A 21,289-nucleotide genomic window follows, 5' to 3' on the forward strand; every position below is an offset into this window, starting at 1 on the left:
CTGAGATCTAGGGATCTCAACACTCCATTCTCATATAGGTCACCAAGTGTAGTAACCCCCCTCCCAATCCACTCTGACCAGCAAAAAGGGGACTTGTTGTTGCATAGTTTGGGGTTCAGCCATATGCTCGAGGCAACATTTAAAAAAATGTCAGAATTAAACAGTCTGGACACCTTTGTGCATACTGAGTTCAAGTGCGAGATAACGGGATGTAACTTAGCTTCTCCGATTAATTTGATAGGCTCTGCAGTGGTGAAATAGGGGCAAGAACTTCCTGTTCTATACAGAACCAGGGAGGGGCTCTCTCAGGTGGAAGCGACCAATGAGCCAAATGTCTGAGACCGAATGCATAATAATAAAATAAAATATTGAGTAGGCCTAGCCCACCTTTGTCAATCGGCCTATGTAACTTATTGAAATGTAATTTGGGACGCTTACCATTCCAAATGAAAGACTTTGCTATGCTATCAAATTGCTTGAAATAAGAGAGGGGACATCTACAGGGAGAGACTGCAGTAAGTAATTGAATTTTGGAATACAATTCATTTTAATAACATTAACCTTCCCAATCATAGATAAATGTAGTGAAGCCCACCTGCCAACATCACTCGAAAACCGTTTTATTAAAGGGTCGAAATTAACTCTAACTAAATCACACAAATTTACTGGAAATAAAATACCCAAATACTTAATGCCCTGTTTGGGCCACTGGAAAGCACCCGTCTGGAAAGCCATTTCTGGGCAGTACGCTGTCAAAGCCAAAGCTTCGGATTTAGACCAATTGACTCTATATCCTGAAAACTTAGAAAAGGAATTAATAATTCTGTGGAGGCAAGGCATAGATCTACTGGGGTCAGAGACAAATAATAAAATATCATCTGCGTAAAGCAAGAGTTTATACGCCATACCTCCTGCCACCACCCCTGGAAAATCATTCTCATTTCTTATCGCTGTTGCTAATGGTTCCAGGGCAAGACAGAACAATAATGGGGAAAGAGGTCAACCCTGCCGGGTGCCCCTATCCAAAGTAAAATAATCTGAAATTAGTCCATTTGTTTGTACCGCCGCTACTGGGTGTCTATAAAGTAACTTAATCCATCCAATAAACGTACTTCCGAACCCATATATTTCCAAAACCTTAAAAAGATAATCCTATTCTACCATATCAAATGCCTTTTCGGTGTCAAGTGAGATGGCAGCGACCGGAGATTGTTCATTCGCTACCGACCACATGATATTGATGAGATGCCTAATGTTATCAGAAGAGCTGCGGCCCTGAATAAACCCCACCTGATCTATATGTATAAGAGATGTCATAACTTAATCGATTAGCCAAAATTTTTGATGAAATTTTTACATCTAACTGGATCAGGGAAATTGGACGGTAACTTTTACACTCGGATCTTTGTCCTTTTTAAGAATCAGACTGATCCGGGCTTGTGTCATGGTTGGCGGAAGCTTTCCATTCTTTAATGATTCAGTATAAACTTCTAGCAAAAGTGGAGCTAGTTCTGTAGCATAAGATTTGAAAAACTCAGCTGCAAAGCCGTCAGGCCCTGGAGCCTTGCCTGTAGGTAAGGCCTTAATAACCTCGCCAAGCTCCTCCAAGGTTATCTCAGAATCAAGAGAATTTTTTTGCTCAGTTGTTGGTTTAGGGAGATCTAATGGTTCCACAAAGTTTCTAATATCTTCATCAGTAGACGAAGACGTGGAACTATAAAGATCAAGATAAAATTCTTTAAAGGCATTATTAATATCAATGGCTGAGGTAAACCTTTCACCACCAGCAAATTTCACTGAGGGAATGGTAGAAAAAGACTCTCTTTGCTTTATATATCTAGCCAAAAGCTTCCCTGCTTTGTCCCCCGACTCAAAGTATGACCTTTTGTCTTGCCCTGAATAACCAAAAACTCCACTTTCTGCGACAAAATAGTATTATATCTGTATTTCAATCGGGTCAGTTCTCTGAGGCCATCAGATGACATACTTCACTTCAGCTCTGCCTCTGCACTTTTAAAATTTCCTTCCAACTCCACGAGTTCTCGTGCTTTGGATTTTTTGATGGATGAAGCATACTGTATGAGCCAACCCCTAAGAACCACCTTAAGTGCCTCCCAAGCCATGCCCACAGAGGATACCGAGGACCAGTTGGTCTCTATATAAAAACTGATTTCAGTCTTTAACATTTGTTGGAAATCAGGATTTTGCAAAAGGGACACATTAAAGCACCAACTATATGATTTCTTTTTCTCTGTATGTGGCAACACCTCTAAACTCACTAGGGCATGATCCGAGACTAAGATATTTCCAATTGAGCAATCAACAACAGATGAAATGAGGGATTTGGATATTAAAAAAAAAAAAAAAAATCTATTCAAGAATAAATCTTATGGACTGATGAAAACAATGTATAGTCTCTACCAGATGGGTTCAAAAGTCTCTCTTGCTTCACTATGATCAAGGACTGAGTCCATCAAAAGATTAAAGTTAAAATCAACCTTTGAATTTCCCCTTGAATTTCAGCTAAAACAATAATGACTCTCACTAATTTATCTTTAGTCTGTTTGAGACATTTGAATTGTAGATGTTTATTAATCAATATAATGACTCCTTTGCTCTTACTTGAGCGAGCACTAAAAAAACATGTCCACCCCATATCTTCCCAAATTTTTCAGCTTCCTGCGGGGAGAGATGTGTTTCTTGAAGAAACACTATATCATATTTCTTATGTTTAAGAAAAGTAATAACCTTCCTTCTTTTTATGGGGTGCCCCAACCCATTTATATTCCATGTGGAGAGAGATAGTACACTCATATTAACATTTGACATTTTGATATAGTAGATAAAATAAATTGTGTGTCAAAAACAAAATTATACAGACCACATTCCCCATTATTGAAACAATCAAACCCCGAACTTCCCCCCCGAACAAAACAAACAGAAAAAAGAAAAGCGCCAACCGGTGACAATCCCTCTTAACTCAAAAGGTCCATGACAACTTTGCCATCGGATTGCTCTGTTATGTAATTTTGCCTCATAAATTTGTGAGGCAAAATTACATAACAGAAAATACTTGTAAAATAAACACCAGCCAATAGGAAGAATGAACACAAAGAACGTGTAGATTCATTCACAGAACTGTTTCAAAGGTGTGATCTTCCATAAAACAAATTCCAGCTGATATAAAACCGTTCAGATTCCTCGGACAGACAGACGAATGTTCAGTGAGCCGGCTTTTATGAGTTCAGCGGATGACGTAATCATTCCAATGTCCCGTAAAAATACTCAGCAAAACAAACTCCTGCTAGCAGGAGGAATAAGCATGAAGAATGAACAGATTAATCCACAGCTGTTCCAAAGGAATGTTATTCAATAGAACAAGCTCCAGCCGCTAGGCGGAACCAATACAAAAAGAAACAAAACTGGCATCCCGGTTCCCCGGATGGTCAAGTCAATTCACTCGGAGGCCGCATAAAGTATATACCATGACTTACACAATCCGTCAACTTTATAAAAGACATCCTTTGTGTGAGCATGTAGATATTTTGCGGTCATCCGTAGTGTCCTCTCTCAAACTGGCCGAGAACTTCAATGCAAATGTAATCTTTCGTCAATGCAAAAGTTTCTTTAATGAAAAGTGTTATTCACAAAACACTCCAGCCGCTCGGTGGAGCCAACGCAAAAAGAAAAGAAACCAAAATGACGCCCAGCTTCCTCAAAAGCCAGAGTAAGTACAGCAAGTCGACCCACTCACATGAGAAACACCCAATGGTTTACTCACCCATTGATTAATTAAAAGACATTGCCTGATTGGGACATGTACATTTTTTGCAACCGTCCTTCGTTTCTATTCTCAGTTTGGCCAGAAACATCAGAGCAAAAGTGATCTTTCGCTGATGTAAGAGTTTCTTACATTCCTTGAACCGTTCGCGTTTCTCTCTTGTTGAACTCGCAAAGTCTGGGAACAAGAAAATATTATGGTTCTTCCAAGAAAGCTTCCCTTTGCTCCTCGCCTGGCGCAACACAAGATCTTTATCGGATGATCTCAGAAATCTGGCCAGAATCGATCGGGGCCTATCTCCCTCAGCAAATCTGTGACCTGGGACTCTGTGAGCTCGCTCGATTTCCAGCTTGTGGCCTGTTATGTCGAGCAGACTCGGAAAAAGCTCGACTAGGAATTTCACCATATCTCTGCCCTCCTCTTACTCAGGAATTCCAACAATTTGAATGTTATTCCTGTGGCTTCTATTCTCAAGATCTTCAAGCTTTTCAAGGAGATGTTCCAAATCAACTTTGGTCGCGGGCGGATTAGTGGTTAATTCCCTCTCCGAAGATTCCAGACAATCGATTCGTCTCTCAACATTAGTTACTCTTATAACTAACTCAAAGAATTTTATTTCCATCGCCGTAATCGATCGACGTATTACAGCGAGATCCTCCAAGTCAGCAAGAACCTTCGTCAACATCGACATGTTGGACAACTGATGCTGGATCACCTTTTCCGCCGCGCCATCCAAATCGAGTCCCCAGTCTGTAGGCCTGTCGGGGCTTTCATCCTGAACACGTAAGTGTCTTTTAATGTCTCCAGAGCCCGAGGACTTCTTTGCCATGTTTTGCCTCAAAGAGCAAATGTGTAACTGGGTGTATAAAATTGCGCAGAGCTCGTCGCTCACACGTCTGCTTCTTGCATGGCGTCACGTGACCTCGGAAGGGAATATTAAAAGTTCAGAGGCAGAGCTGAAGTGCCGAATGTTATCTGATGGCCTCAGAGAATTGACCCGATTGAAATACAGATATAATACTATTTTGTCTTGGAAGGTGGAGTTTTGGCTATTCAGGGCAAGACAGTCATACTTTGAGTCGGGGGACAAAGCAGGGAAGCTTTTGGCTAGATATATAAATCAGAGAGAGTCTTTTTTTACCATTCCCTCAGTGAAATCTGCTGGTGGTGAAATATTTACCTCGGCCATTATATTAATAATGCTTTTAAAGTATTCTATCTTGATCTTTATAGTTCCACATCTTCGTCTACTGAGGAAGATATTAGAAACTTTTAGATTCTTAAAAAGGACAAAGATCCATGTGTGTGTAAAAGTTACCGTCCAATTTCCCTGAACCAGCTAGACATAAAAATATTGTCAAAAATTCTGGCTAACAGATTAAGTAAAGTTATGACATCTCTTATACATATAGATTAGGTGGGGTTTATTTGGGGCCGCAGCTCTTCTGATAACATTAGGTGTTTCATCAATATAATGTGGTCAGTGGCGAATGATCAGACTCCGGTCGCTGTCATCTCACTTGACACCGAAAAGGCGTTTGATATGGTAGAATGGGATTGTCTTTTTAAGATTTTGGAAATATATGGGTTTAGGAATACTTTTATTGGATGGATTAAGTTACTTTATAGACACCCGGTAGCGGCGGTACAAACAAATGGATTAATTTCAGATTGTTTCACTCTGGATAGGGGCACCTGGCAGGGTTGCCCTCTTTCCCCATTATTGTTCTGTCTTGCCCTGGAGCCATTAGCAGCCGCAATAAGAAAGGAAGATGATTTTCCAGCTTTTGCTTTACGCTGATGATATTTTATTATTCGTCTACGACCCGACTAGATCTGTGCCTTGCCTCCACAGAATTATTAATTCCTTTTCTAATTTCTCAGGATACAGAGTCAGTTGGTCTAAATCCAAAGCTTTGGCTCTGACAGCGTACTGCCCAGTAACAGCTTTTCAGCCGGGCACCTTCCAGTGGCCTAAACAGTGTCTGATTTAGTTAGTTAATTTTGACCCCTTAATAAAAAGGTTTTCGAGTGATGTGGACAGGTGGGCTTCATTACATTTATCTATGATTGGGAAGGTTAATGTTATTAAAATGAATTGTATTCCAAAATGTAACTACCTGCAACAATCTCTTCCTGTAGATGTCCCCCTCTCTTATTTCAAGCAATTTGATAGCATAGTGAAGTCCTTCATTTGGAATGGTAAACTTCCCAGATTACATTTCAATAAATTACATAGGCTGATTGACAAAGGTGGGCTAGGCCTACCCAAGATTTTGTTTTATTATCATGCATTCGGTCTCAGACATTTGGCTCATTGGTTGTTTCCACCTGAGAGAGCCCCTCCCTGATTTTGTATTGAACAGGAAGTTCTTGCCCCTATTTCGCCATTTCAAAGCCTTTCTATCAAACTAATTGGAGAAGTTACACCCCATTATCTCGCATTTGCCCTCCGTATGGAAAAATGTGTCCAGAGTGTTTAATTTGGACATTTATTTAAATGTTGCCTCGAGCATATGGCAGAACCCAAAATTATGTATTAATAAGTCCCCTTTCTGCTGGTCAGAGTGGATTGTGAGGGGGGATACTGCACTTGGTGACCTATATGAGAGAGGAGTGTTGAGATCTTTTAAAAATTTGGTTCAACATTTTGGGATTCCCAGATCTCAGTTTTACAGGTATTTAGCTGCGCCACCTGCTCTTTACTATTTTTGGGAGTAGCATACACCCCCCTAAAGTGGCAGATACTCTGGGAATGGTGATTAATGCTTTTGGAAAAGGTCATGAGGCATCAATGTGTATTACTCCCTGCTAATTCAGTGTCTGGGGGATGGAGCTTTAACTTCTATCAAGAGATTATGAGAGAAAGATTTAAACTTGGTATTGGAGGAGGGAGTGTGGGCTAGGATTCTAGATACGCAAGGGTGCACCTTATGCAATTCAAGATTTAACATAGATTTTGTTGGACCCCCTCTAGATTGTATAGGTTTGGTCTTAAAGACACACCCACCTGCTGGCGATGCCAATCGGAGGATGGAGACATGGCCCATGTTTTTTGGTGGTGTGTTGAGATCCAGGAATTTTGGTTGAAGGTTCAGAGTTTTGTGTGTGACGTGTTGGGCACTTAGGTTTCGTTTTGCCCCAGACTCTGTGTTTTGGGTGAGGGGGCAGATGTTGAATCTATGTATATATGTTTTGCCTTTCTTTATTTACTGTAGGAATCAATAAAAAATGTTAATTACAAAACAAATTGCTGCACTGTATTGTGAATTTTTCTTATATGAACTGACTTAAGGCAAATAAAAAAATAGTAGTTGTGTGTTGTTCAGTTGTGTATATACTGTAGCTTAAAATGTTATTTTTGAATGTGACAGAAAAGAAGAAACAGCCGCTCACCCGATAAAGTATCAGCAGGTGCATAGGAAAAATACTATTATAAAATAAAATTTCTTGTTTTTTTTTTTAATATGAAACATTTACCAAGGTCCTGATCTCAGTGACCTCATAGCTGGTTAAGGCCATATTTAACACATTCAGTAACCAAGTTTGAATTAGCCAGTCATTCCTAACGTTGGGATTCTTCACAAGGCTATGCAGAGATGCACTTTTTCCACAGCCAGGAACACAACAACATCTGGGGACCTAACCTTACACTTTATGCTGGTTAAAAGCAAACTAATGTACCACATTCAGTGTTGCAGTACCCCAGCCGCTTTCTCTCTATCAACTCACTGCGGTAATTGTGTATGTTGTGGAGACGGGGCCTACGCAAATAACACTGCACTGTGATGTCACAATGTAGCAGATTTCAAAATGAGTCGTTTTTGCAGAGTGGGAACAAAAAAAGCTTTGAGTTCTAAAACGTACATTGTTTTTTTTGTTTTTTTAATATTACAATGACCTCTTGCATGCCAAAATATCAAGGACAATTTGATTCCTCGTGTCATGACCCCTTTAATTGAGAACATGTACGTTCAATATACAATATATGTTTTAAGCAGAACAATGCAAATGATCATGATTGTAATGTGGTATAAGAGCGGCTGACACAAAACGATAGCATCAGCTAGAAAATACTATGAACCAGAGATACAGTGGTGACAATTCTACATAAGGAAATATAGCCAGTTGGAAATTATAATACTAACACCGTGTTCTAACCAGACATGACAAGTGACAGGGCATTCTATTTTTGAAATGGTTTCTATTTCTGAGATGTCGTGCTGGGCAGCCCAGTCAATAATTGGGTCTAAAATCCTTATCATAACAGTATATTAAATCCGGCATCTCACTGGCCGGTTCAGAACAACTTGATTTTGACAGAGGGTTTCACACCTACCGAATGTTGTACGTGAGGTCTTGCTCTCTTTATCCAGAGCTCTGTTACACACACACCTATTCAGAATGGTCTGACTTTCTCTCCGCTTTTCTGTCATCTGGAGATTGGCAAAATAACAACAGGAGTACCGCGTGAACATAAACAGTGTTAAATGGTAAAATGGACTGAATTTGGATGCGATTAATAAAGTAAATTTGCCCTGTGTATTTATCCCCTCAGGGTTTGCCGTAGAAAGCATATGTCTATACGCAGCTTTAGACAGAAAAATATTTACAATCAATAAACATACGTCCGACTGTTTTGATTCTGATTTTATTGTCATCTGTCATCATTTTAGTGTATGAATATTGCTGTGTTGTGTCATGTATAGTGTAGACAGACAGATTGCTTGTCACTGGAGTCTTGTTGCGTCTGGTTAGGACAAGACGCAACAAAATACAAACCTTAAAGAATGCATAAACATACCAGAACTGATGACATGCAATTGCATTTAGGTACTTAATTCATAAAGCAAGAGGCATGAGTGCTGAATCCTGAATGCAGAGTGCAGGAATATACTTGGGCATACAAACATTATTGAAACAGATAAGCAATTCTGAACCTGAACTTGGCTCACCCATGCAGAGCAGCAGCCACAATCTGCGGAACACACATGAAGATCAGTGTTTTTGGAAAAGTGAGACATTGCCACTTGAAAAGTAATTACCGGATGATGTAAGCTGCAAATAATAAACAGTGAATTGAGAACATAATAAAAAAGAAACCTAAAACCCAATCAACTACCAGCTATGCATATGATAATTATTCCCCCAAATGAAAATGGACTGAGAACTTGTGTATCTTGCTGATGGAGATCAGCTGTGTTGAGGAGAGTAAACATCGAGGTGAGTAAATCGAACAAGGACAGATACAAAGCATCTGCTTGGAAAAACTAAAGCAAAGTGTGTGACATTGTGTGTTTCTCTTCACATGTGAGTGAGTGAAAAGAGTGAAGCGAGTGTAGCTGTCCCAATGAAGCGATGAGGGACAGCTATGCTGAGTTAATAAGGGAGAGGCTGGATTGTGATTGAACAAGATGCCTGAATTGAATAAAAAGTCGACATAATGCTTACTATGAGTCCTCTGCTAGAACTATTGCATTGGCTTCCATCTCTTCTCATGTCGGTCATGACATTTCACAAGGGGCCTGAGAAAACATAACTGACAGAGGCATTGCTGTATTTACACATTCATGCATATAATTTCACATAGTTTTCTGTGTGAGTGAAATTGGTTATATTGGTTCTTGCTCCAGAGAATATTTTGCACTTCGTCATTACTGTCGTGTTGCATACGCAAATTATAAAAAAATCAACTTGGTTTGGATTTGGGTTGTAAACATCGGATATCATGTGGATTTTTTCTTTTCTGTCTGTAAACAAATAAACCGGTTTATGTCCGAAACGCCACAAAATCAAAATGTTGTTGCCAATCAAACTTGACACTGACAAATTCGAGCACACATTTTTTCATGCAGCTCTCTTGCTTTTTGTGTGCACACATCAGGTGTATACTGTTGGCCCTGACTACGCTCATGCAGAGGCCCGTAAATCTCCTGCTCTGGATGGGAAAGTGGAGCGAGATAGTGAGGGGAAAGAGGTACGATATCCGGTCATCCTCAACGCCCGAGAGAAACTCATCGCCTGGAAAGTCTGTTTGGCCTTTAAGGTAAACCAGTAAACCAATAAAGCCAATAAACTATAATATTTGGTTGAAGTATTGTCTGTCGTAACTTATCTGCTCCTGCAATATACTGTATGTTTGTATTGCTAAAGATTTCATAATGTCCCCGTAGTATATTTCATGCAATGTGCAACTTGTCACCATTAACTGGTGCATTTATTTCTCTGTGATAGCAAACAGTGTGTGGCTTTGACCTGCTTCGTGCCAATGGCCAGTCATACGTGTGTGATGTGAACGGCTTCAGCTTCGTCAAGAACTCTATGAAGTACTATGACGATTGTGCTAAAATACTAGGGTTAGTACAACAGATAAATCCAAAGCATGCAGTACTTAATAAAAAAAAACAAAAAAATCTCTGTTAGCTACTTTTTCTATTTAATCAATAAGGCACGAGAGACTGTGCTATGTTGTGAATATAGTCATTATAGGGCATTGTTAGGCATGATGCGAAGCAGCATCCGCTTCATCAGTGATTATATTCACAATATGGCACAACTTTGCATGCCTTTTTCTTTTATAAAGCAGTTACCACATAATAAAATGTTAAGGACACAAATATGTATTAAAATGTCAATTATGTATTAAAATCATTAAATGCCATCCTTCCCCTAGAAGATTTATGGTGCATTCACTTCATGTCGGAATTACTGTAATTACAAGATGGCAACTCGTAGATTGTGCTCTGAGCTATTCACATCCTCAGACCTCGTAATTTATTTGTTTCTATGACAATACTTATAACGGCAAAATGTCTTTGTTGTTGATAACAGCAAAATGTGTATCACTACATTAACTAATGATTTAATCTCTATATATACTTGCAAAATGTTTAAGAACAAAAATAAAATAAAAAATGCTTCAGGCATCAATGGCAAAATAAAATGGCATACCAAACAGAAATTGTGTTCACTACCTTTAACTGTTAAGGCCGCTGCCATATTGTTTTTCTACATGACGTCATGACTGTGAAGTCTGAGCTTTCATAGAATTTCATAGAATTCACAAAGATGTAAATGTTTTTTACAAGTCAGAATCTTGTAATTATGGTAATTCTGACATGAAGTGAATGCACCAATGATCCCTGAAAGTAAACACTAAATAGAACGTTGCTATGCAACAAGAATAGCTGTCAGCTCTGGGTGCTGCTCAGTGATACAAACTGAATCTCTATGAATAGGTTATTGCTGTGCTTTATCATGAATAAATCACGGCTGTTTACCAATCAGCATCCAGGACCGGAATTTATAAATTAAGATTAGATCTGATGCAAAAGACCTTCATAGTTTCATAAGAACTTCTACCTATCTGGTGATATATAGCTTGGGTTTGGGAAAATTACACTGTAATCATCATCATCATCATCATCATCTTAATGATCATCTATGTTTTAAATGCATCTAATTATCAGTGAATAACATAATGTGGAACACAATGTTTAACCAGAGTAACAGTGTATTTGTTTTAAGTCAATTCAAATTATTTTCCTTTTGTACAACAGAAATATCATCATGAGAGAATTGGCGCCACAATTCCAGATCCCATGGTCTGTACCTTTAGAAGCAGAAGACATTCCCATAGTTCCCACAACCTGTGGAACCATGTATGTCCTGAAAGGCAAAAATGATAATCACAATATTTAGATTGTTTAATAACAATGACACTAAAATGACCTGGAGTTTTATTAGAATGTAAAGTCAGTACATTAGCCTAGAAATTAATAGCATTATTAACAATATTTCTCTTAATTTAGGTATTTGATATTAGCTTTGTTGAATTAAGCTCTGTGTTTCAGGATGGAGTTGAGGTGTGTGATTGCTGTGATTAGACATGGTGACAGAACTCCCAAACAGAAGATGAAAATGGAAGTTCGACATCAGAGGTACAGAAGTTTAAAAAAAAAAAAAAAAAAAAAATCTAAGAGTGTAACTAGTTATAAAGGAATTTAAAATTCAAATGGACAGAATCCTTAGTGTAATATATTCTCATGTCCTCATTGCATGACGCTATTTATTTATTTATTTATTTACATTTTTCTTGTTACCTCTTTCAGATTTTTTGATCTCTTTGAAAAATGTGAAGGTTACAAAAGTGGAAAGCTGAAACTGAAAAAACCAAAGCAACTCCAAGTAAACAAAGTTCATTTTAATTACTTATAAATAATGTTAGTCATCACACATATCTAAAGAATCCTTTTCAAGATTAGCTCATTTGTTTAATGATTTGTTCTGTTTGAATTTGACAGGAAGTGTTGGACATTGCTAGGCAGCTGTTGTTAGAGCTCGGCCAAAATAATGATTCAGAGATCGAGGAGAGTAAAGCAAAGCTTGAACAACTGAAAACAGTCCTTGAAATGTAAGTGATTCCCATAATTCATGTGTGGCTCTTTTTATGTTTATTTCATATCTCTTCACATTTTGTTTGCTCAGGTACGGTCACTTCTCTGGCATTAATCGCAAGGTGCAATTAACATATCTGCCACATGGTTGCCCTAAAACTTCCAGTGAAGAGGAAGGTAAGAATGTTCTTTCATTCATCTTTTGGCTGAAAAGTCTTTTTCTTTCTTTTTTGTTTTAGTTTATTTTTACATTACTTCTTCAGTTTTTATATCTGTTTAGTTAACATCTTCCCAGCTGTTAACTTTGTATAAGAAAGTCTTAATGTATTTTAGTCTTGCATAGCCAAATAGTTCAGACTATCTGCATGAAGTCTGCTCCACTGTTCAGCTTGGTCTGGCCAAATTTGCCTACTATAGACAGGAAGAGACTATCTGACTGACATGTAAAGTGACCAAACACAGTTTTCTTTTTGTGACACTGAGTGGTGGATACATCTGAAATTGTATCTCAAACTAAATTCCTGAATATCTTTTAAGTACTCAATGCTATGAGCTGCACAAACATATCCAGGAAGATAGCACTCATAGTTGCAGCCTGGTAACTTGTTTGTTCAACACAATTGTGCAAACCTGTACAATCTGACTCCCAGAAATGGTGTAAAGCCAACCAGATTGGAGCTTGCCATTTTTAGAAGCTTTTGCTCTTCTTGTGAGCAAAATGCATCAGACAGTCTAAAGAAGCTCCATATGTGGTTCACAAGTGTGTCGTTTGAAGTTGAGATTAACTTCAATGCTGCTTGTGTGTATTTGCAATTGATGGAGTGTGTGTTTGTGTTCAGATGTATGGAGGGATGACCCATCTCTGTTGCTGGTTCTGAAATGGGGTGGAGAATTAACTCCAGCAGGCAGGGTACAGGCTGAGGAGCTCGGTCGAGCCTTTAGGTGCATGTACCCTGGAGGACAAGGTATGATTATTTACTGGAACTCCACCTACTTTGTTCATTATTTTTTCTTGTGTGTTTCTTTTCTCTGAACATTGATTAGGGGTCCGGGCTTGTGGTCGACTGATATAATGGCAATATATCACACAATTTAATATAGTAAATAATATATATATATATATATACAGTGGTGTGAAAAAGTGTTTGCCCCCTTCCTGATTTCTTATTTTTTTGCATGTTTGTCACACTTAAATGTTTCAGATCATCAAACAAGTTTAAATATTAGTCAAAGATAACACAAGTAAACACAAAATGCAGTTTTTAAATGAAGGTTGTTATGATTAAGGGAAAACAAAATCCAAACCTACATGGCCCTGTGTGAAAAAGTGATTGCCCCCTAAACCTAATAACTGGTTGGGCCACCCTTAGCAGCAACAACTGCAATCAAGCGTTTGCGATAACTTGCAATGAGTCTTTTACAGCGCTGTGGAGGAATTGTGGCCCACTCATCTTTGCAGAATTGTTGTAATTCAGCCACATTGGAGGGTTTTCGAGCATGAACTGCCTTTTTAAGGTCATGCCACAGCATCTCAATAGGATTCAGGTCAGGACTTTGACTAGGCCACTCCAAAGTCTTCATTTTGTTTTTCTTCAGCCATTCAGATGTGGACTTGCTGGTGTGTTTTGGATCATTGTCCTGCTGCAGAACCCAAGTTCGCTTCAGCTTGAGGTCACGAACAGATGGCTGGACATTCTCCTTCAGGATTTTTTGGTAGACAGCAGAATTCATGGTTCCATTTATCACAGCAAGTCTTCCAGGTCCTGAAGCAGCAAAACAGCCCCAGACCATCACACTACCACCACCATATTTTACTGTTGGTATGATGTTCTTTTTCTGAAATGCGGTGTTATACAGATGTAATGGGACACGCACCTTCCAAAAAGTTCAACTTTTCTCTCGTCAGTCCACAGAGTATTTTCCCAAAAGTCATGGGGATCATCAAGATGTTTTCTGGCAAAAATGAGACGAGCCTTAATGTTCATTTTGCTTAGCAGTGGTTTTTGTCTTGGAACTCTGCCATGCAGGCCATTTTTGCCCAGTCTCTTTCTTATGGTGGAGTCATGAACACTGACCTTAACTGAGGCAAGTGAGGCCTGCAGTTCTTTGGATGTTGTTGTAGGGTCTTTTGTGACCTCTTGGATGAGTCGTCGCTGTGCTCTTGGGGTAATTTTGGTCGGCCGGCCACTCCTGGGAAGGTTCACCACTGTTCCATGTTTTCGCCATTTGTGGATAATGGCTCTCACTGTGGTTCTCTGGAGTCCCAAAGCTTTAGAAATGGCTTTATAACCTTTTCCAGACTGATAGATCTCAATTACTTTCTTTCTCATTTGTTCCTGAATTTCTTTGGATCTCGGCATGATGTCTAGCTTTTGAAGATCTTTTGGTCTACTTCACTTTGTTAGGCAGGTCCTATTTAAGTGATTTCTTGATTGAGAACAGGTGTGGCAGTAATCAGGCCTGGGTGTGGCTAGAGAAATTGAACTCAGGTGTGATAAACCACAGTTAAGTTATGTTTTAACAGGTGGGGCAAACACTTTTTCACACAGGGCCATGTAGGTTTGGATTTTGTTTTCCCTTAATCATAACAACCTTCATTTAAAAACTGCATTTTGTGTTTACTTGTGTTATCTTTGACTAATATTTAAACTTGTTTGATGATCTGAAACATTTAAGTGTGACAAACATGCAAAAAAATAAGAAATCAGGAAGGGGGCAAACACTTTTTCACACCACTGTGTGTGTGTGTGTGTGTGTGTGTGTGTGTGTGTGTGTATATATATATATATATATATATATATATATTTATACACTACCGGTCAAAAGTTTTGAAACACTTACTCATTCTTTATTATAGTTTTTCACATTTTAGAATAATAGTAAAGTCATTAAAACTATGGAATAACATAAATGGAACTATGGGAATTATGTTGTGACTAAACAAAATCCAAAATAAATCAAAACTGTGTTATATTTTAGCATCTTCAAAGTACTCACCCTTTGCCTAGAATTTTCAGAAATGTACTCTTGACATTTTCTCAACCAACTTCTTGAGGTATCACACTGGGATACTTTTTAAACAGTATTGAAGGAGTTCCCATCTATATGCTGGGCACTTATTGGCTGCTTTTATTTTTTATACATTGAAAACATGTATTTGGAAGAGAGAAAAAAAGCTTGCAGTTGCTTTGATAGCAGAAAGTAATAAAATGACTCGTTTAAGTTTAGGTCTAAGCGTTTTCTTGGTGAATTTAATTAGTTCAATAACTGGGGTCTCAGATATTCGTAAACGATAAGGTAATATTTAATTAAAAGAAATTATGAGACATTCAATGTCTCTTCGCAAATTTGGACAGTTTTTAAATATTTATTGTTGCTTAGTACTCTCAAAGACATTATTGGTGAAGCAAAAACGTGTGTGTGAAAAACACTTTGGTGTAAAGTGACGTCACTTCATAGACTTAAATGTATTCTGCAGCGCAGAATGAATCATGTGAAAGACCCTTAACGCCTATAAATATCAGTCACTTTTGCACATTAATCATTGCTCTTCACAATCACAAAAGTGACTGATTGTGGTTTCAAAATGGCGAATTTCTCCGAAAGGTGAGGAGTTTGGATCCCTGAAATATTTTTTTATTTATTTTTTTTTTCATGCATTTATTTATTTTGTGGAATTTCATAATTTTCCACGGCACACCTGTCAATCTTTCACGGCACACTAGTTGGGAAACACTGCTCTAGAGCACTCGTAAATCTACAAGCATTTTCAAGTACTACTTAAGTTATGAAGGCTTTGGGAAACAGGAGGCAAAACTAAGATGAATCGTAAGATGTATTCTGTGATCTAGGTTTACGATGCTTTTGTGAAACGAGGCCCAGAGCTGCGCAGTGCGCTCGCATCTGCAATTAAAAACTTGCGATTAGAAATTTGAACCCATTCACGTGTGAGTGATAAGGTTTGTGTCTATCTTGGAAAATCCACAAATGTGGTATTTTTTATGTTACAGCCTTATTCCAAAATGGATTAAATTCATTATTTCCCTCAAAATTCTACAAACAATACCCCATAATGACAACGTGAAAGAAGTTTGTTTGAAATCTTTATTAAAAATAAAAAAACGAAAAAAAATCACATGTACATAAGTATTCACAGCCTTTGCTCAATACTTTGTTGAAGCACCTTTGGCACCAATTACAGCCTCAAGTCTTTTTGAGTATGATGCTACAAGCTTGGCACACCTATTTTTGGGCAGTTTCTCCCATTCTTCTTTGCAGGACCTCTCAAGCTCCATCAGGCTGGATGGGGAGCGTCGGTGTACAGCCATTTTCAGATCTCTCCAGAGATGTTCAAACGGGTTTAAGTCTGGGCTCTGGCTGGGCCACTGAAGGACATTCACAGAGTTGTCCCGTAGCCACTCCTTTGTTATCTTGGCTGTGTGCTTAGGGTCGTTGTCCTGTTGGAAGATGAACCTTCACCCCAGTCTTAGGTCCAGAGCGCTCTGGAGCAGCTTTTCATCAAGGATGTCTCTGTACACTGCTGCATTCATCTTTCCCTCGATCCTGACTAGTCTCCCAGTTCCTGCCACTGAAAAACATCCCCACAGCATGATGCTGCCACAACCATGCTTCACTGTAGGGATGGTATTGGCCAGGTGATGAGCGGTGCCTGGTTTCCTCCAGACATGACGCTTGCCATTCAGGCCAAAGAGTTCAATCTTTGTTTCATCAGACCAGAGAATTTTGTTTCTCATGGTCTGAGAGTCCTTCAGGTAACTTTTGGCAAACTCCAGGTGGGCTGTCATGTGCCTTTTACTGTGGAGTGGCTTCCGTCTGGCCACTCTACCATACAGGCCTGATTGGTGGAGTGCTGCAGAGATGGTTGTTCTTCTGGAAGGTTCTCCACTCTCTGCAGAGAAACGCTGGAGCTCTGTCAGAGTGACCATCGGGTTCTTGGTCACCTCCCTGACTAAGGCCCTTCTCCCCTGATCGCTCAGTTTGGAAAAGTCCTGGTGGTTCCAAACTTCTTCCATTTACGGATGATGGAGGCCACTGTGCTCATTGGGACCTTCAATGCTGCAGAAATTTTTCTGTACCCTTCCCCAGATCTGTGCCTCGATACAATCCTGTCTCGGAGGTCTACAGACAATTCCTTGGACTTCATGGCTTGGTTTGTGCTCTGACATGCACTGTTAACTGTGGGATCTTATATAGACAGGAGTGTGCCTTTCCAAATCATGTCCAATCAACTGAATTTACCACAGGTGGACTCCAATCAAGTTATAGAAACATCTCAAGGATGCACCTGAGCTCAATTTGGAGTGTCATGGCAAAGGCTGTGAATACTTATGTACATGTGATTTTTTTTTTTTTTTTTTTTTTTTAAATTAACATTTTATTGATTCATGTGCTCTGACAGTGAAAAAAACTCAACACATATATAATGAATCAACATTTTACATTTAACCCTACTAATACAATCCCACCCTGACCCCTAACGAAACACCCCTGTGGTCCCACATAACACACACACAATCCAAAAAAATAAAATAAATATATATAAATATATATATATATATATATATACACATATACACATATATACACACACACACATACATATACATACACTTACATAAAATAAAATATAATATATACATATATATATATATATATATATATATATATACACACACACAAATAAATAAAATAATAAACATACATGATTAAACTACACTCTCCACATCCCCTCCCCGAGATTCCCCCAAAAAAACTAAATATTTGCCCCATTTTTTAGCAAATAAGTCCCTCAACCCCAGCCTTCTACTTACTGCCTCTTCAAATGCAGCTACCCTCCCCATTTCCACACACCACTCCGAAAAAGAGGGTGCTCCATTTGACTTCCAACCCCTTAAAATTACTTGCCTGCCGATCATGAGACTGGTCATAACCCAGTTTTTTATATGATTGTCCCCTAAATGCATGACCGCTCCATCACCCAAAATACAGAGTCTGGGACAAAGCAAAACCTGAGTGTTCAAACGTTGCACAAATACCTCTGAACCCTCAACCAAAACTCCTGGATCTTAACACACCCCCAAAAGACATGGGTAGTGTCTCCAACTTCTGACTGGCATCGCCAGCAAGTGGGTGTGTCTTTAAGACCAAGCCTATATAATCTAGAGGGGGTCCAATAAAATCTATGTAAAATCTTAAATTGCATAAGGCGAACCCTTGCATCTCTAGATACAGACTTGACATTTTTAAGAATCTTAATCCACACTCCATCCTCCAATACCAAATTCAAATCTTTTTCCCATACTCTCTTGAGAGAAGTCAAGGCTCCATCCCCCAGACTCTGAATTAGTAGGGAGTAATACACTGATGCTTCATGGCCTTTTCCAAAAGCAGCAATCACCTCTCCCAAAGCACCTGCCGCCTTAGGGGGGTGCGTGCCACTCCCAAAAATAGTGCAGAGTAGGTGGCGAAGCTGTAAATACTTATAAAACTGAGATCTGGGAATGCCAAAATGTTGAACCAAATTTTCAAAAGATCTCAATACTCCACCCTCATATAGGTCACTAAGGGCATTAAACCCCTCACAATCCAATCTGACCAACAAAAAGGGGACTTATTAATACATAGTTTAGGGTTCTGCCATATGCTCGAGGCAACATTTAAATAAATATCAGAATTAAACACTCTGGACACTTTTGTCCATATTGAGTGCAAATGCAAAATAACGGGATGCAACTTAACCTCTCCAGCTAGTTTAATCGAAAGGCTATGCAGTGGCGAGATAGGGGCAATAACGTCCTTTTCAATACAAAACCAGGGAGGGGCCCTCTCAGGTGGAAGTGACCAATGAGCCAAATGTCTAAGACCGAACGCATAATAATAAAACAAAATCTTGGGTAGGCCTAGCCCTCCTCTGTCAATTGGCCTATGTAACTTATTGAAATTTAACCTGGGGCGCTTACCATTCCAAATAAAGGACTTCGCTATGCTATCAAATTGCTTGAAATAAGAGAGGGGGACATCTACAGGGAGAGATTGAAGCAGGTAGTTGAATTTTGGAATACAATTCATTTTAATAACATTAACCTTCCCAATCATCGATAAATGTAATGAAGCCCACCTGCTGACATCGCTCGAAAACCTTTTTATTAAAGGGTCAAAATTAACTCTAACTAAATCAGACAAATTTGCTGGGAATAAAATGCCCAAATACTTAATGCCCTGTTTGGGCCACTGGAAGGCGCCCGGCTGGAAAGCCGTTTCTGGGCAGTATGCTGTCAGAGCCAAAGCTTCGGATTTAGACCAATTGACTTTGTATCCTGAGAACTTGGAAAAGGAATTAATAATTCTGTGGAGGCAAGGCATAGATCTAGTAGGATCAGAGACAAATAATAAAATATCATCTGCGTAAAGCAGAAGTTTATGCGCCGCACCTCCCGCTGTCACCCCTGGAAAATCATCCTCCTTTCTTATCGCAGCTGCTAATGGTTCCAGGGCAAGACAGAACAATAACAGGGAAAGAGGGCAACCCTGTCGAGTGCCCCTATCCAGAGTAAATTAATCTGAAATTAATCCATTTGTTTGTACCGCTGCTACAGGGTGTTTATAAAGTAACTTAATCCAACCAATAAATGTACTCCCGAACCCATACATTTCCAAAATCTTAAAAAGATAATCCCATTCTACCATATCAAATGCCTTTTCGGCGTCAAGTGAGATGGCAGCGACCGGAGATTGTTCATTCGCCACTGACCACATGATATTGATGAGACGCCTGATGTTATCAGAAGAGCTGCGGCCCCGAATAAATCCCACCTGATCTATATGTATAAGAGATGTCATAACCTTACTTAATCGGTTAGCCAAAATTTTTGACAATATATTAACATCTAGTTGGATCAGGGAGATTGGACGGTAACTTTTTGCACTCGCTTGGATCTTTGTCCTTTTTAAGAATCAGACTGATCCAGGCTTGTGTCATGGTTGGAGGAAGTTTTCCCTTCTTTAATGATTCAGTATAAACTTCTAACAAAAGTGGGGCCAATTCTGTAGCATAGGATCTAAAAAATTCTGCGGCAAAACCATCTGGCCCCGGAGCCTTGCCAGTAGGTAGGGACTTAATTACCTCGTTAAGCTCCTCCAAGGTTATCTCAGAATCAAGAGAGTTTTTTTGCTCAGTTGTCAGTTTAGGAAGATCTAATGGTTCCACAAAGTTTCTAATATCTTCATCAGTAGATGAAGACGTGGAACTATAAAGATCAATATAGAATTCTTTAAAGGCATTATTAATATCAATGGCTGAGGTAAATATTTCACCACCAGCAGATTTCACTGAGGGAATGGTAGAAAAAGACTCTCTCTGCTTTATATATCTAGCCAAAAGCTTCCCTGCTTTGTCCCCCGACTCAAAGTATGACTGTCTTGCCCTGAATAACCAAAACTCCACTTTCCGTGACAAAATAGTATTATATCTATATTTCAATCGAGTCAATTCTCTGAGGCCATCAGATGACATACAGCGCTTCAGCTCTGCCTCTGCACTTTTAATATTTTCTTCCAACTCCATGACTTCTCGTGCTTTGGATTTTTTGATAAATGAGGCATACTGTATGATCCAGCCCCTAAGAACCGCCTTAAGTGCCTCCCAAGCCACGCCCACAGAGGATACTGAGGACCAGTTGGTCTCCATATAAACATTGATTTCAGTCTTTAACATTTGTTGGAAATCAGGATTTTGTAAAAGGGATACATTAAGGCGCCAACTATATGATTTCTTTTTCTCTATATGTGGCATCACCTCTAAACTCACCAGGGCGTGATCTGAGACTAAAATGTTTCCAATTGTGCAATCAACAACAGATGAAATGAGGGATTTGAATATCAAAAAAAAAATCTGTTCTAGAATAAATCTTATGGACTGATGAAAAAAATGTATAGTCCCTACCGGATGGGTTCAGAATTCTCCAAATATCCGAAAGACCAAGGTTTTTACACATCCTGTAAAGCATCAGTGTTGCTCTAGGGGGCTTACACACTTTTGCTTCACTGTGATCAAGGACTGAGTCCATCAAAAGATTAAAGTCTCCTCCCAATA

The 21,289-nt window shown here is 39.1% G+C and overlaps 1 protein-coding gene across 5 annotated transcripts in view; it reads left to right on the forward strand.

Moving 5' to 3' along the window:
* ppip5k2 (diphosphoinositol pentakisphosphate kinase 2) overlaps positions 1-21,289 on the forward strand; it is a 236,972-nt gene that overhangs the window by 91,487 nt on the left and 124,196 nt on the right. For all 5 annotated transcript variants that reach the window (XM_051683227.1, XM_051683228.1, XM_051683230.1 and 2 more), the window contains exons 8-15: positions 9,666-9,827; positions 10,016-10,137; positions 11,341-11,442; positions 11,635-11,721; positions 11,893-11,968; positions 12,085-12,194; positions 12,269-12,354; positions 13,017-13,142. In XM_051683227.1, the coding sequence (XP_051539187.1) occupies positions 9,666-9,827; positions 10,016-10,137; positions 11,341-11,442; positions 11,635-11,721; positions 11,893-11,968; positions 12,085-12,194; positions 12,269-12,354; positions 13,017-13,142 (871 nt within the window). The remainder of the gene's footprint in view (positions 1-9,665; positions 9,828-10,015; positions 10,138-11,340; positions 11,443-11,634; positions 11,722-11,892; positions 11,969-12,084; positions 12,195-12,268; positions 12,355-13,016; positions 13,143-21,289) is intronic.

This window comes from Myxocyprinus asiaticus, chromosome 42, assembly GCF_019703515.2.
Source record: "Myxocyprinus asiaticus isolate MX2 ecotype Aquarium Trade chromosome 42, UBuf_Myxa_2, whole genome shotgun sequence".
NCBI lineage: Eukaryota > Metazoa > Chordata > Actinopteri > Cypriniformes > Catostomidae > Myxocyprinus > Myxocyprinus asiaticus.